The following is a 14,672-nucleotide window of genomic DNA, read 5'->3' on the forward strand; positions in this document are numbered from 1 at the left end:
TGAAGTGATAAATGCTCAAGCTAGGGGCTGCTGCCAGAATAAATCTGATATGGATGTTGGTTACTGCCTTCTGGGTGTGTTTCATTATGACTTCTAGTAAAACAGTACAAATTTATGAGCCCTTGTCTGTTCTTGCTGAAAAACATTATCTGAAGAGTCTTAATTCCTCTGTAGCATGTGTGGGAACGGCTGTGCATTGGCTCAGTTTCTGTAAGAAAAATCTCTCTTAGTTGCAGCAAACTTGCAATTCTACTGTTTAGAAAATAATTTTCGCTGCCAGAATGTGGAAGAACTGTCCGTCTTTTTTAGCTGTGTCTGCTTCTGATGTCTGGTGTTTTTTCCACTTGGCAAAGGGTGCTAATGGTTTGTTCTTAAAGTAGGATTTTATTGCTGTGAAGTGGAAATGAAATTTTGTCTGTTCCTGCTGCTACCTAGACTTTTTTCCTTCAAGGAATTGACTTAGCCCTTCATTTGTCCAGGACAACACCCCCCACTTTTCCTTTAAGTGAAGCAAGCCTGTTATTCACATGTGTTGTGGAGTCGTATAATTCCACTAGGAAAAAAACTGAAGGGTCAAGAGATTAATTATCTTCAGCAGATCCCTTAGGAAGAAGACTGTCACAAAAGTAGCTGTGAGCATGCAGTCAAAGATGTACAAGGTCAGCCTGGGCCTTTCTTCCAGAGCATGTCCTTGCTATTGAGGATGGGCAGTTGCTGGTGGGTGTGAGGCTTTTTGGGGACTGGGAGAACACGTCCAGAACAGCCTATCACTCAGGTGAAACTCCTACCCATGTGTCTTGTCTTTGCTTTTGTCGGTATGCATGCATGCACAAGACGTGCTTTCAGAACCAGGCTGTCAATCCCTTGCCAACCCTCTGGAAACTTCTACGTACAAACGTTTCCTGCTTTGGTGGCAATTAGGTGAGACAACGATCCGGTGTTTCTTCTGAATGTATCTGTTGCATCTGTATGTGCTGAACGTTATCTCGGATAATTAGTAAAATCCACTAAGGCAGGCAATGTATATCTTGCAGCGTGTATCTGTGGGAGTTTGTTCCTTGCTTCAGTATTTGATTTCAGTAAAGGAGACTGCTGCGAGGTGCAGGTGAGCGTGTTGAGCCTCTGTAAACCTAGAAACCAGCTGTAAACCCTAGACTCATTGAGTCACTGCCTAAGCTCTCAGAATGCAGGTGCATACTGGAGGGAGGATTATCTTGATATTTTTCTCTCTTAATAAGATATTTTACTTTGGAGAGGAAAAACCTGTACATATTCTATGATTCCATCTTCCAGAAGCCAGCAGCCTTATAATTTTGGCCACAAAGAAATGCACAACTAACAAGCAGATGGCAGTGAGTGCCCAGGAAGCCTGTGTCTGTATGGTATTAGGATGAACAATTTGTCATATTCTGGTGCCATAGACTCCTTAATTAATGTGAGTAACTCCAAGCAGACCAGCATCTCACAACAACCTCATGAAAAATGAGGGAGGGCCAAAAGGGTTGGCATAGTATCTCCTGTACAATCTCTGTGCCCAAATGAGCATCGTCTCTCTACTCCTGTGAGGCAAGGAGCTAGATCAATTAAAAACAGCAAGGAGTCCTGTAGGCTTCAAATGACTGAGTGCACAGTGGTGATAATCGGCTCACATTCACATCGGTGACATTCTTGCCCTCCTTGCAGAAGCTGCTAGTGTACAGCCTAGATGGGAGCCACCAGAGAACAGAGAAGGGCTGGCAGCTGATTTTTTTGTCCAGTCCGACCTTGGTCTTAACAGTGTTTAAGGAGATTGTATGTTTAGATAGTTTCTTTCTCATTTCCTTCCATAGCTCCTAAAGAAGGGAGGTGGGATTCTGTCTTTGAGGAGACCAACTGTCTGTATGCTGGTAACAGAAGTAGCTAATGAAGTGAGCTGCTGGTTGTGCCCTGAACTTTCTGTCTCCTGGAATACAGCTTGTGATCCTGTCTTAAGGGAGTTACACATATCGCCTAACTTCAGCACACAGCTAGATGCCTCTCAAAACATGCTTTGTAGGTCTGCTTTTATTTCCTGGGCCTGTTTATAGACTACAGGTTTACCAGCAAAATAAAACAGAGCCAGGAGTCAGGTCAGTTCTATAACATTAAGCTGTTAGAAGAGGAGGGAGGGGTGGATGCATGGATGGTACCAAAAAGCCCAGCACAAGAACAAGACACCTAATCAAAAGCGGAGACTGAGGGACATCTGGTTATTATTTTCCATAGGCATTTCATTAGTTGTGCAGGAGGGAGGAAACGATTTGTGCTCCAAAAAGCTCTAGCAAGGCTTATTTTCACCTTCTCCTCCCCTTCTCCTTCTCCACCCTAATAAAAATCTTCAAATCTGCTGTTGAAAAAGCAAATTTTAACCTATGCACAACTTCATAGCTTTTCAATAAACAGCTTAAAGAATGCAAGGGTGTTTCAGACTCTTGAGAGACTGTATTGTCTGTCAGTAATACAAACAGTCATCACAGATTAATACATAGCTCACAAAGCCTCATAGATCTGCCAAAATGAGGTCACTCCCGAGGCTTTGGATTTTATAAGTTGTTTATAAGCATCTGTACATGGGATATAAGCATCTATAGCAAGAAGGAGTTTCTGGTTTTTTACTACCTCTCAGTTCTGGTTTATCTTGGAGTTTTTAGTGTGTAGGGAGAGGGGAAAGGAAGGTCATGGTCCTTAAAAAAAGCAAACAAAATCCCTACCCCCCAGCTGCACCACTAGTCTGATTATTCAAGAAAATAAATGCGTGGGCCTGAGAATTCAGTATCACTGCAAATTTTTTGCAACTATGTTCTTTGTTTTTTGAGAAACTGTAAGAAAACATGGTGGTATTTGATAGAAGTGCTGGCTGTACAGGACCTCTGGAGGTCATCTGATCCCAACCTCCTGCTCAAAGCAGAACTGTCACCATCGCTGGATTGTATCAACCATGGCTTTGCCAAGTCTTGAAAACCACCAGAGATGGAGATTTGTAACCCCTCTGGGTAACCTGTCTGTGGGTCACACTGCCCTCCTGGTAAGACAGACTTACTTAATGTGCAACCTGAACTTCTAAGCTGCCATCTGTGGCTGTTGCTCCATGTTATATCATCCAGTACGGCTGAGAAGCATTCGTGTCACTCTGTCATCTTTGCAGTTCCCCTTCAAATTTTAGCTGGCAGCTAATTAGATTACTCCTTAGTCTTTTGCCTGCTAGACTAAAAAAGCCCACATCCCTCAGCACTCCTCGTAGGAGTCATTGTAGGCATCTGGACCCTGTCTTGACATCCCTCTTGAACTGGGGGGCCAGGATGTAGTATTCAGTGTGCAACCTCACCAGCACTGAGTGGGGAGGAATGATAACTTCCCATGACTGGCCAGCCATGGCCCTCTTAATGTAGCCTAGCACGTGGTTTGCCTTACAACAGGAGTGCATGTTTTCAGCTTTTTCAGCCTGACACCTGTTGTAACACGCAGGTCCTTTCTGGCAGGGCTGATCTTCCCATCTGTGCTGATCATGGGATTATTCCACTGCAGGTACGGGACTCTACACTTCTCCTCGTTGAACCTTGTGAGGTTTCTCTTGGCCCAGTTGAGTTTCACAAGGTCAGTCGGGGTTGAGGTTCTGCCATTTGCCTCTTCAACTACCTCCTCTAACTTAGTATTGTCCGCAGATTTGCTGGGGGCGCAGCTGTGCCTGTATCAAGATTGTTATTAGGATGTTGAGCATTATGGGCCCTTGTGTTGATGTCTGGGCTGCTCTTCTTGTTACTGGCTGCCAGCTGCATTGAAACAGGTTGACGAAAACTGGAGCCAAAATAGCAGCACTCAGCAGCTAGTTACTGTGAATGCCGCGAGCCCTTAACAGCTTTTACCTTGTAGGCTTCTGAATTATTGAATCCACTACAGTGGTGGGTGAGACAGGTATGCCGCACTCAACGAGCGGGTCATCCTGCTGTCCTCATCCCTGCCAGAAGCTTATGCAGGATGCTGCGGTGCGGTCACTGCGATCAGAGTGATCCCTGAAGACAGGCACTGATACAGCAACTCTGCTGGGTGACTGATGGAGGAAAGTTCCTGTTTTTAAACACGTTCCCTGTTGTACTTTGCACAGCAAATGAACCGTGTGATGTTGTTAAAAGAATGGAAACATCTGAAACTTGCCTCTTGCTGAAGAGCGTGACTGGAACACAGTTAATCGTTATCTATTTGGTAGTAAGCAAGTACGTGTTGCTGGTAGCAATTAAACTATTGTTTTAAAGATTAATGAGTGGGAGAGACATTGGTTTCACAGTAACAAACAAGTGCCTTTTAGAGCAAAGGCCTTGGGCCAGCACGTGGTGTGCTGGTGCCTTGTTCTGAACAGCAACCGTGTGTTCCCTTCATGCTCCAGCTTACAGTGATTTTGTAAACAGAGATTCTTTGTGCCTTCTATTGGCAAAAACACAAAGATGCTGAAATAAAGTGGGTGTCAACACCTTGGCAGTGCAGGATGAGATAGATTCACCTGGATAAATGAGAGGCCAATTTTGTAAATACCTGAAAATAACCAAACTTTGCTGACTGCCGTTTCTAGTGGGAAATTTGCTGGTTGTGTTAGTGATGTCCTTTTCATGAATTTATCAACACTTGTGGTCTGGTCCTCTGGTGAGGGAGGCTGGCCGAGGGCAGAAATTCTGTAGCAGGCTTGGCCCCGCAAAATGTACCCTCTGCATCTATTTCTGGCAACCTAGCTTGGCTGTTAGCTGCGTGCGCGTGTGCTCACTGGTCAGAGGCTGGGCAGTGTCTCCCAGGGTATGTTAGATGTCAGCTAACCTTGGACGAATGCTATAGCTGTGTTGCACCATGTTTTGGTGTCAGTGATACTGTGCAGTCCCGGACAACTCGGTAGGCAAAAACAAAAATTGGAGATGAGATGAAATGAGGAAGAGGAGTATATATCTTGGTTGATGTTAACGCAGAAGATTCAAGCTATGTGTGGTAGGGTGGGAAAAATCCTCTATTAAGTCAGCTGGGCAAGGGCTCTGGCTACAAAGGGGGATTGGGGCAATAAAAGCTATGTGGACTAAACAGAAAATTGTATTTCATAACTAAAGAGTACAGGGTTTTCTGCTTTGAAAGTAGGCAAGCAGATGTATCTATGCTGGCCTGAAAATCTGTCTGTATGCCACTGCCAATTGTAGAAGAATGATTGCATTTTTAAAAGTGCCTGGTTTTGTTTTCTTCTATTAGCTTGCGATGGCCTAGCTTTTTTGATTTCATCACTGTCTTTAGCTAACAATATAATCCAGCTGTTGTGCGTGGTTCCCTTCTGTGCGAGGCCCTGTGTAGACTAAGCATGAGGGTGCAGCTTTTATCCCCCACCAAAAGGGATTTGTCAGGACTGAGCTTCTTTCAGCCACACATTAATAGCTTGCTGTTATGAACCCTGTTAGTACCCCTTTAATTTTACATCGTTTTTTATTTTAAAAGTTGATGTATTTTATATTGCAGTGCTCCATTTGCTTCTGCAAGCGCTGCTACCGTGTACTACCACCTCTTTGGGAGCTGGCTGCGAAGTTTGGGGCGGTGCGAATCGGAGCCAGGGAGATCAGTGGCAGGTGATCTGATGAGAGGAGAGCGCCTGTGCGGAAGAGCAACGGGGTGGATAGTGGCGAAGAGAAAGCTCTCAGCCATGAGGAGAGGTAGAGAGGAGGGGGCTGGGTGGGCAGAGCAGGACTCTTGGGCGTGCTGCTTGTGGTAGGGGAGGGATTTACTGCTGTGGGAGGCTCGGTTGTAGCAGGTCGCTTGTGGTGTATTGAGTTGAAGAGGAGGGATGAACACAGCGGCAGAAAGAGTTGGTGGTCTGCGCAGGTGGCGTGCGACAGACTGCTCTGACGGTGAGATTCTCCTTAGCTGAGATCTCTGTGGCTGCTTAATTGTGTTTCTCAAGGGGTCCTATTTTTATATTTTACTCTAACAGGGGAAGGGTCTGCAGTGGTGAAGACGTTCAGCTGAGTTTCCTGGCAGAAAGCACTGACGATGAGGCACAATGAGCTCCCAGTCACTGCGGCAGTGGGAGCTGGGGCACAGGTTCCCCAGTTCCCAAGGCGTCGAGGCTTCCTTGTTTTCAATAAAGGGCTTCACTGGCCTAGCTCCTGACTCTTTTGAAAGAGATGCTCACTTTTATATCGGATAGACTCCATCAAGCACCAGCAATGTGGGTGATAGGCAGAAAGTTGACATCCCACTTGCCTCCAACCTCCCTCGGAGATTTTTGTCCTCACCCCCAGTACATTTTCCCTCGTGCTACCCCAGGGCTAAACCTTTCTCAACTCGAACACCAGTTTGTGCTTGAAAGCAAAATAACCTCGTTTTCAGCTATTCATTTGAACTTTGAATTCTGGTCTTTTGAGAGAAAGCTCTCAAAAGCTTAGCGCTGTCTAAAATGAAGTTCATACACAATGTCAGGAGGTTGGATGGAGGTGTGAGCTCCTGTTGTTCTCTGTGGTTTTAAAAGCACATGAAGAACATGGCTACAATCTCCTTCATCAAACTGAGTGACCTGCAGGCTTGAGACTGAAGAGTGCGAGAGCAATCTGTTGGTGATGGTGCAGAACAACTTGTACGTGCTGGAGGGAGTTTTAAATGAAAGCTAATTATTGAGTAACTGTACTAACTAAAAAGTGTTTGAGTATCCTTCTTCACATTGGCAAAACCACAAACCTGTTGATGTTTCTCTAATGACTAATGTCTCATTCTTTACTCTAGTATTTGGCTTTTTTCTTTCCCAGGCTTTCAGTAAGTTGCTTAAAATAAAAGACTGTAGACCGACTTCAGCTAACTGTTGAAGCTAAATTGCTATTTGGACTAACTCTTTTGCTTAAACCAAAAAGCATTGTGTGTTCCAAAACAGTGTTTCCAAATGGCCATTGCAGAGTAGCATTTAACAAATGCAGCTGCGAGAGAACGGTTTTGTTTCAGTTTTCCATTTGCCCACACAGTTACGGGGCATAAAGCTGAATGTGGCCCAAGTTATGGGCCTGCCTGTTAACAGCTTCAGCTGTCAGTGTCCTACAGGTCCAGGTGCAAGTAGAAATCTAGCTGAACTGTAAATTTAGCTTCTGGTTTTCTTATCATAAAGAACATTTTTCCGCTGTGCAGCCAGTTGTGCTTTAGAGGCTTCATCAGAGGAGCTACTAGTACTGCAAGCTGAAATGAATGTTGTTTTCCATGGGGATTTAGTAACTGAGCTCCTAATGCTCTGCAGACTTTTTTGCTGGCTTAGATGTGTTGATCCCTGCCCCAGGTATCTGTGCCAACAGAAACTTCCAAGTGCTGATGCAGTTACAGTGAGAAAACTGCACTTCTGTGTTCGCATTCCCCCTGGGATCTGGTTTTAGTAGAATTTCGAAAGCAGTTACTTGCTGGTGCAGTTCTGCCTGTGCTAGGAATAGGTTGCCAGTCTGTTTTCCTGTGTTTGTAAGTTGTTTCTTGCATGGGCAGGCCCACTGCTGCAGCAGGGCAGCCGTGGAGCTGAAGCCTTCACTGGGGCTAGGCTTTGACAGCCTTATTGCCTGGAAGTTATTGGGACCTGGCTCTCTCTCGTAGGGTCTTCCATGAATACCACTCCTGCCCTTCCTCCCAACATTCTCAGCACTGTTCTGTAGTACTTGGTGTGGGCTCTTACTGGAGTCTTGCATTTTATTTCGCTTTTAAAAATCCCATGTCAAACTATTTCAATGGAAAACTTTCGGTCTTTATTTGCGTTTGATCCCTTTACTGGCATACGTCAAACTTACTGGAAGAAAAAATAAAAACTTGTGAATTTTCGGAGAATTCAGCAGAGGATATTTTCAGGACTAAGATTCGGGCTTCTCGCTCTGTCCTTTGTTGGAAGCTTAGGTTGAGCCTTGTTTAAACATCCTCAGGTGGCTTTCCTGTGTCTGGTGGATACCATGGTTTAGGTCAGTTAGTGGCTAAATCAAAATACTCTTTAGCCAGGCTTATTCTGAATTTATAAAACGTGTTAATACATTTGAAACAGGCAGCTGGTGACTGGGGTGGTGAAGAGATGTAATGTGTGGGGTTTTTTTCTTTGACTTTCTAAGAGACCGTATTAACGTTGAATTTACACCAGCATGCTGTTCATCCACTAATATTGGCTCAAAGCTCTGTGCTGCTTTGGGATGTGCAGTCCTGCCTGGAAATTAACACTTTAATGCCCTGGCTCTTCACAAAGGCTTTAGGCAGGATGGTGTGTTGTAAGTTGCCTGAAAGCAGCAAAGGGCATGGTTAGATGAATTTCTCTTCTGTGGAAAATGCCAGCAGCCACTTCAGAAGGAAGTGCATCCGGGACTTTGGCTGGAAGGAAGTTACTGCACTGATTGTGATGACTTTGATTTCCCTCCCCAGCTAGTAGCTGAAGGACCTCTGACATGTAACTCCTATTTTTCCACGGTCACTCTGGAGTGAAGTGCCCCTTTGTGTGATAGGAGGAAGTAAGAAGGGCTTGCTGCTATTTCAGGACATTGTGAGGGAAACTTAGTGTGCTTTATTTCCTTTTGAGACTTCTGTTTAAATTAGGAGTCTGTCTCCCCTGCCATGGGGCAGGGAGGGAAGGGTTTTTCCCATTACCTTTACAAATAACTGTGGTGTCTCAAGTATTTGATGCAGCTGTTGTTGAAGAGGCATAGCCAGCTTCTTTGCTGGAGAAATGCACCATTGTTCTACTTATTTCCCATTTTGTATCAGGGATTTTTAGCCACTTCCCAGATGACCACTGCTTCTTCACACTAAAACCTCTTCCTTTATTCATAAGACTTCATCTTCCTCAATTTAGTATTCTGTATGTCAGAGTCCTTTCCCCTGTTTCAGCCTCAGACTCCTTCTCTGTATACCATGACATGTAAAGTTTTATTTGTTATTTTGTTCTGTCAGTCGTGTCTTGTCAAAGACATTTCCCATAGGTATAAACTGGGTAATTCATTTTTTTTAAATCACTGAAGCATAAACAAAAACTGTCTTGACAGTGCTGGATGTTCAATTAATTGAATGTGAAGCTTACATTTGAAGGGCGGTGTTTCAGTGCAAAACAGCTCAAAAATACTCCTTTAGATAGAAATTTATGAAATATATAACATAGAAAAGTTCAGGTAAAGATTTTACTTTTGAGCTAAACAAGGTATTTGTGCATCAACCTCAAAAGGGCTCTAGAGCGGTAAAGTGCTGATACAATTAAGAGACAGCAAATGAACACAAAAGCTTCAGAAATAAAAAAATTTCTGATGAAGGAAAGCAATGTGAAACCTGCATGTTTGAAAGCCTGAATGTTAAAATTGCTAGTCATTCAGTGATAACTATAAAAAGAGAGGACATATCTATCTTAAAAACTCCTCCCCAAAACCCAAACCACAACAAACAAACAAACAAATCCCAACCAACCAACCAACTAAAACTCAGCCAACACCAGTAATTTGTTTATGGATATTCTATGTCTATTTGTTGTAGAGTCACCTATTTTGAACATTTAAGACTTGTCACTGGTACTAAAGTGCAAGACTGCTGAACTCTGTGATGGCTTTTGTCACCACGGTACCACTGAAACCTGCAGTATGCCTGGCATTATTTCTGCTTTATTGGCTGCTCTCCCTTTTTGGGCTGAACAGGCAAGGGCTTGCTGCTGTGTTAGGGACCCTGGAGGGCTGATGCTCAGGTGTGAAAAATGGGGGTGGCTCCAGCCTGCAAGATGGGATGTGAGCATTTTACTTGAGGACTGTTCAGAGTGGGATTTGGATATGGTGAGAACCTTGTTACAGCCTTCAGGAGAGGTGAGGGTGGTCTGTAAATGCAATGTCTTGGAGAATCTTTCTTGGTCCAGAAAAAAGAGATCACAGCCCATTGATTAGATGGCTTTAAGCTGTGCTTGCTTGGCTGGGAAGGTTGTATATTGTTTTGGAGGAGTCTTTGCTCTCACAGCAAGAACCATATAGTTCATCAGAAGACTCTTTTCTCTGCTGCTTTCATGCAGACACTTGCCAGTGCTTCCTTCAAACTCAGATTTTGTGTTATTTTGCTGAAAAGAAGCAGCAGTTTCCAAAGGACATAGCAGGGCCTTTATCTGTGTTTCACATGCATTGCAAATTCCCTTGGTTACCTCCATGTCTCTGTACTGGGGACTTGCTGCACCAGTTCTGTCCCAGCAATAACAAAGTAGAAGAATGTCCACAGAATTAGCAGCCACCTTCTCAGAAAACTTGTTTATGCTTTAGAGCAATGTAATACTTCCAAAACATTTCCTCAGCATGATTAATGGTGCACCAGATAAAAATCCACCCTGACTAAACTCGGGGAGTGCCATTCTCAATGAATTCTTGACATGCTACAAGTTTGCTATTGCGTTTTCTTGTGTTATGTTTGTCAGTGATTTAAACCTACCTCGTAAGGTATTTATCTCTCAGCCAGGTGCTTATTTGTAGGCCATCAGCTGTGCGTTTTTTGATTACAAACACCATGAGACGGTTCTTTGCAAATTACCTGTTTGGGTGGGAACTGCTGTCTTAGCAGGACTTACTCCAGGGAGGAGATATGTGTCACTTCCAAGTAAAAAGTTGGGAAACAGTAATGCTGGTGTGGTGTTTTTAAAGTCCCGGGATTAGTGTGGTAGATCTTCTAAATGTGACCGTGAGGGTTCCTTTGTCTCTGATCCCAACTTCTCTTTTTTAGGCACAGCTGGAGGCTCAGAGGGCGACTCAGGATTTTCAGAGGGCCACTGAAGTGCTGCGTGCTGCGAAAGAGACCATTTCACTTGCTGAGCAGAGGCTACTGGAAGATGACAAACGTCAGTTTGACTCTGCCTGGCAAGAGATGCTCAACCATGCTACTCAGAGGGTAATACAAACTTGCCCCAGCATCTGTCTTTTTCATATTTTGTGTTCTCCTGTGGTGTATGAGGCCTACTTTCTGAAGGACCAAATTTTTGTATTGCTCCAGATAAATGACATGTAGGAAATGAAGCTACAGAAAATTACAAAGCCTAAGGTTAAATTATTTGGGCCTTGGGCTACAACTGGGAAAACTATAGTTCTATCTGGCTGTGCTAGTAGCTAGTGGAATAGATCTAAAGAAAAAAGTTACCACGTATGTAACAGGGATAAACAATGTCTTAAGGCATATCTGCATTTGGAGTTATGCCAGAATAATTGCACAGGGATGGCTGTTCCTGAATACATGTGTTATGGAAACTCTTACTCTGGAAAAACAGGGACATGTTCCAATTTTAGTATAACCTGTTCTTAGTATGGAGTCAGTTGAACAAGGCATTTCGCTTTGGAAACATGTATTTGAATGTAGAATTACTCAAAAATGTGTGCTGCATTTTAAGCTTGCACACTGCTCTATCCTGAATTAACTTTCAAATTTATACAAGGTCTTACCTCCTTTGTAAAGTCTTTTTAAATCTACAGAAGAGATGCACTGTCTAACAATGAAAGGTGGTATTCATTTTAGCAGCTGTCAAGAAGAATTTTCCTGTCATTTGCTGTGTCTTTTTTTTCCTGTTTAAAAAAAAAAAGCAGAAAGGTGTTTTTTTTAAAACATGAAAGAACCAAAAATAGAAGTTAAAAACCTTTGTTCTGTCAGAGTTCCCTTAATACGCCAGTGAAGCTAAACTTGCTATTCCAAATATGCTAGCTTGCCATACAATGTTCGTGTTGTCTTGCAGTCCTCAATGCAGTAGCACTGTTCTGTTGCAGAAGCTTCTCAGTTATAAGAAAAGCCTCTAGTTCAAAGTGAATTGTAAAAACCAGCTGCCTGATGAAGAAACAGGGTACAAAAAGGATGTTGGCTGTGCGTAGGGGAGGGATGGAAAACCTGGTATATGTTAAAAAAGAGAAAACAAACTCCAGGGTATTGTTTTTGTTATTGTCCCTGTTATCATTAGGTATTTGCAGATCTGTTAACCTCTGTGTGTTTCTGAAGGGAGCCCCGCCTTTGCAGTGCGGGTGTGCCAGGGCAGCAGCAGCTGTCCTTTTCCCTAGTTGTTATCCCTGCTTAATAGGAGCAAAGTCCAGAAATGCATACACAATTTTTGATTCTCAGAATAGACAGGGGAGAAAGCTGGAAGCATCTAAGGAGTTGCTTAGAGCTCCTGACTGCTGAACTGCCGAGATCTGGTGGAGAATGAGAGCAACCATGTACCAGCTGCCTCTCTAGCTGCCATAATGAAAACTTGTGTTGGGGTGGGTGAGGAAAGAAATGCTAGCAATTTTGAGAGTTCAGATGGATTCCTCTTTTCCTTGGCTGTTTCAAGGGGATCGCTGTGTCCTTCTACAACCCTTAATCCTTCCCTGACAGTCTGTGAGAGGAGTACACCTGAGATGGGCAAACCCAGTGATTTAGAGCAGAAGATGGCTGCTGACAGTGTTTGGTGGCGTCATGCTGGTGATGTTGATGTGTATCGTCACTGAGTGCAGCATATCTGTGTGTCAGAGGACTGATTCAAACCATCATGTCTCTGATGGTTACAGCAGAACCGTAAATAGGAACCTTAGGTTTGTTTACCACCGTTATAGAATCTCCGAGGCGCAGACTGGATTGTACAGAGCAGCTGATGGCTCCCTGAATGGGAAGCGTGTTACCCAACTCTTCCTGGTGCTTAAAATAGTCTGGGTAAGCTCAGTTCCCAGAAAGCACCCATCTGCACCTTTTCAGGGTACAGCAGGTTTTGAAAGAGTTACGTGGAAGTTTGTCTCGTGATTTTCATTGGCCCGACTGGAGGCCTTAAGGCTAGGGCCAGAGCTAAGAAGAATGAAAATGCTGTTGGAAGTCCTGACTGAACAGACCCAGCATTAGTTTGTTTGGGGTGCTTGGCTGAGTTTTATAACTTCTTTAGGAGCAGAGTGAATAATTCCTTGGTTTCAGGGCATGCAATTAGTGAAGTGCTCAATGTTCAGTGAGGTAAACAGAATAACTGGGGTCTCGAGGAGCAGAAAACATCATAACTCCCTACCAAACTATGAATGAAAACAGGTTGGAGGATGAGATCTACTAGAACAAAAGTTCTCCTTGACTGCCACAGTGTTGCTGTTAACTCAGATAGTTAACTGTTAATTACATTAGAAATTGCTAGTGGCAAAAACTGTTTCTGAGGGTAAAGGCTGAGGGTTAAGAAATAGAATTCCTCTACTTCCTTCCACATACAAAATCACTCTCAGAAAAAGTTTTTTGCACTCTAGTTGTTTGGATTTGTTAGCTTTTTTAATGAATCTGTAAATGGCAGTTGTACTGGGCCTTGTACAGCAGTGAATCAAATGCAGGAAAGCACCTCTGTGCCAAATGTTGGAAGTGGGCTACTAATTAATTTGTTTCTCTATTGATAGAAATGTCAGGCAAGAGTAAAGGTGGTTTTATTTGCTATTCACAGGCAGAGGCAGCAGGCTTTATTGAATTAATCTGAAATTTGGAACAAAACCCGAGCCCTCTAGCAGTTTGGTAGCTGACAAACAATGCAAACAGAGAGCATAAAGGAAGAGGGTAGGCAAAAGAACAAATGAGACATTTGTGTGTTTTTTTTGTACAGGCATGTATGGAAATACTGCCAGGTTACTTTTGCACTTGACTCAATGGATGTGGACAAAGACTTGGGTTCCAGAGTACCAAACAGGAAATGCTGTTTGCAGACCCTCACTGGGAGAAAATGGAGATAAGGGTTGCATGTTATAATTGGTTTTTCATTTCTTCATGGACTGAAAAGCTATTAACAGTATTTTTAATGTGACAGTCTAATGGCTTACTGTAAACAAGGCTTTTGTAGCCACTGATATAGAAAATCATATAATTAAACTGATGAGAAATAGGAGAGTTACTGAAAATTTGCTTATCTTGGGTGGGCTGGAAGTGTAACATGTGGAAGATGGTTTTTATTTGCAGAGCAGACAGGACCGGCATGAACAGGTACAGGGAGTACAGGCTGTCACTCAGCAATTTTTTTTTCACCTGGCAGTTTGAGCTATGTTTCAAAGGAAGCTGGGTGCCTAAATAGGAGCTGGATGCCTGCCTGCGTGTGAAGATGCAACTAATCCCTGTAAATGTCTGTGCTTGATCTGTGTGATGACCACTAGTGACTGTGATGCTATTCTGCCAGTCAGGCAGCTGCTTTACCTGTTTCTACTCTTAACTTGATGCGTATTTTGGGGTAAAGTCCTGTCTCTTTTTTCTTTCTAGATGTCCATTTCTCCACAGATCTTAGATCAGTGTAATGACACTTAGGCTGAGATTTAGCTCATCAGTTTCAGGTGTCTAGAACGTTACTTTGTATGTCCCAGTTACTTGCCTAAACTTCTATTATAGTCAAAGGAGGACTGATCAATAAGTTGACAACAGTATCTGGAGAACAATTCATGTGACCAGAGGGGCAAGTTCACTGTAAGATGAATTCTCTGTTGATTATAATGGAAATGTAGTCACTTAGCTTGCACGTAGACAGGTTTGATGAGCTCTTAACCTGCCTGGAGAAGAAAAAGTGCTGTTCACTGTTAGTCATTGGCTTACCAGGTTTTTGGTAACTGCAGTTCGTCTCTAAAATTTGAAGAAAATGTTTTGGGGAAGTGGAAGTGTGTTGCATATCTGTTAGTACCTTGATTTATAATGCTGCAGTTTGGGGTGCAGAGAGCAGGGCTATAAAAGGG

General features: G+C 43.3%; 1 protein-coding gene and 1 long non-coding RNA gene across 4 annotated transcripts in view; both read left to right on the forward strand.

Annotated features, from left to right (window-relative positions):
* Window positions 1–14,672, forward strand: part of SH3BP5 (SH3 domain binding protein 5) — an 83,160-nt gene that overhangs the window by 23,296 nt on the left and 45,192 nt on the right. Inside the window, exons 4-5 of one of the 3 annotated variants that reach the window (XM_075053783.1) lie at window positions 3,544–3,612; window positions 10,711–10,875. In XM_075053783.1, coding sequence (XP_074909884.1) covers window positions 3,544–3,612; window positions 10,711–10,875 — 234 coding nt within the window. Of the gene's footprint in view, window positions 1–3,543; window positions 3,613–10,710; window positions 10,876–14,672 lie in introns of those variants that run through there. The other 2 variants (XM_075053766.1, XM_075053774.1) reach the window with 2 other exon arrangements.
* LOC142043103 (uncharacterized) lies at window positions 4,789–6,000 on the forward strand. The gene is made up of 3 exons (XR_012653943.1): window positions 4,789–4,893; window positions 5,500–5,606; window positions 5,969–6,000. It is a non-coding gene; the product is annotated as an uncharacterized LOC142043103 (long non-coding RNA).

Source organism: Buteo buteo, chromosome 2, assembly GCF_964188355.1.
Source record: "Buteo buteo chromosome 2, bButBut1.hap1.1, whole genome shotgun sequence".
Lineage (NCBI taxonomy): Eukaryota > Metazoa > Chordata > Aves > Accipitriformes > Accipitridae > Buteo > Buteo buteo.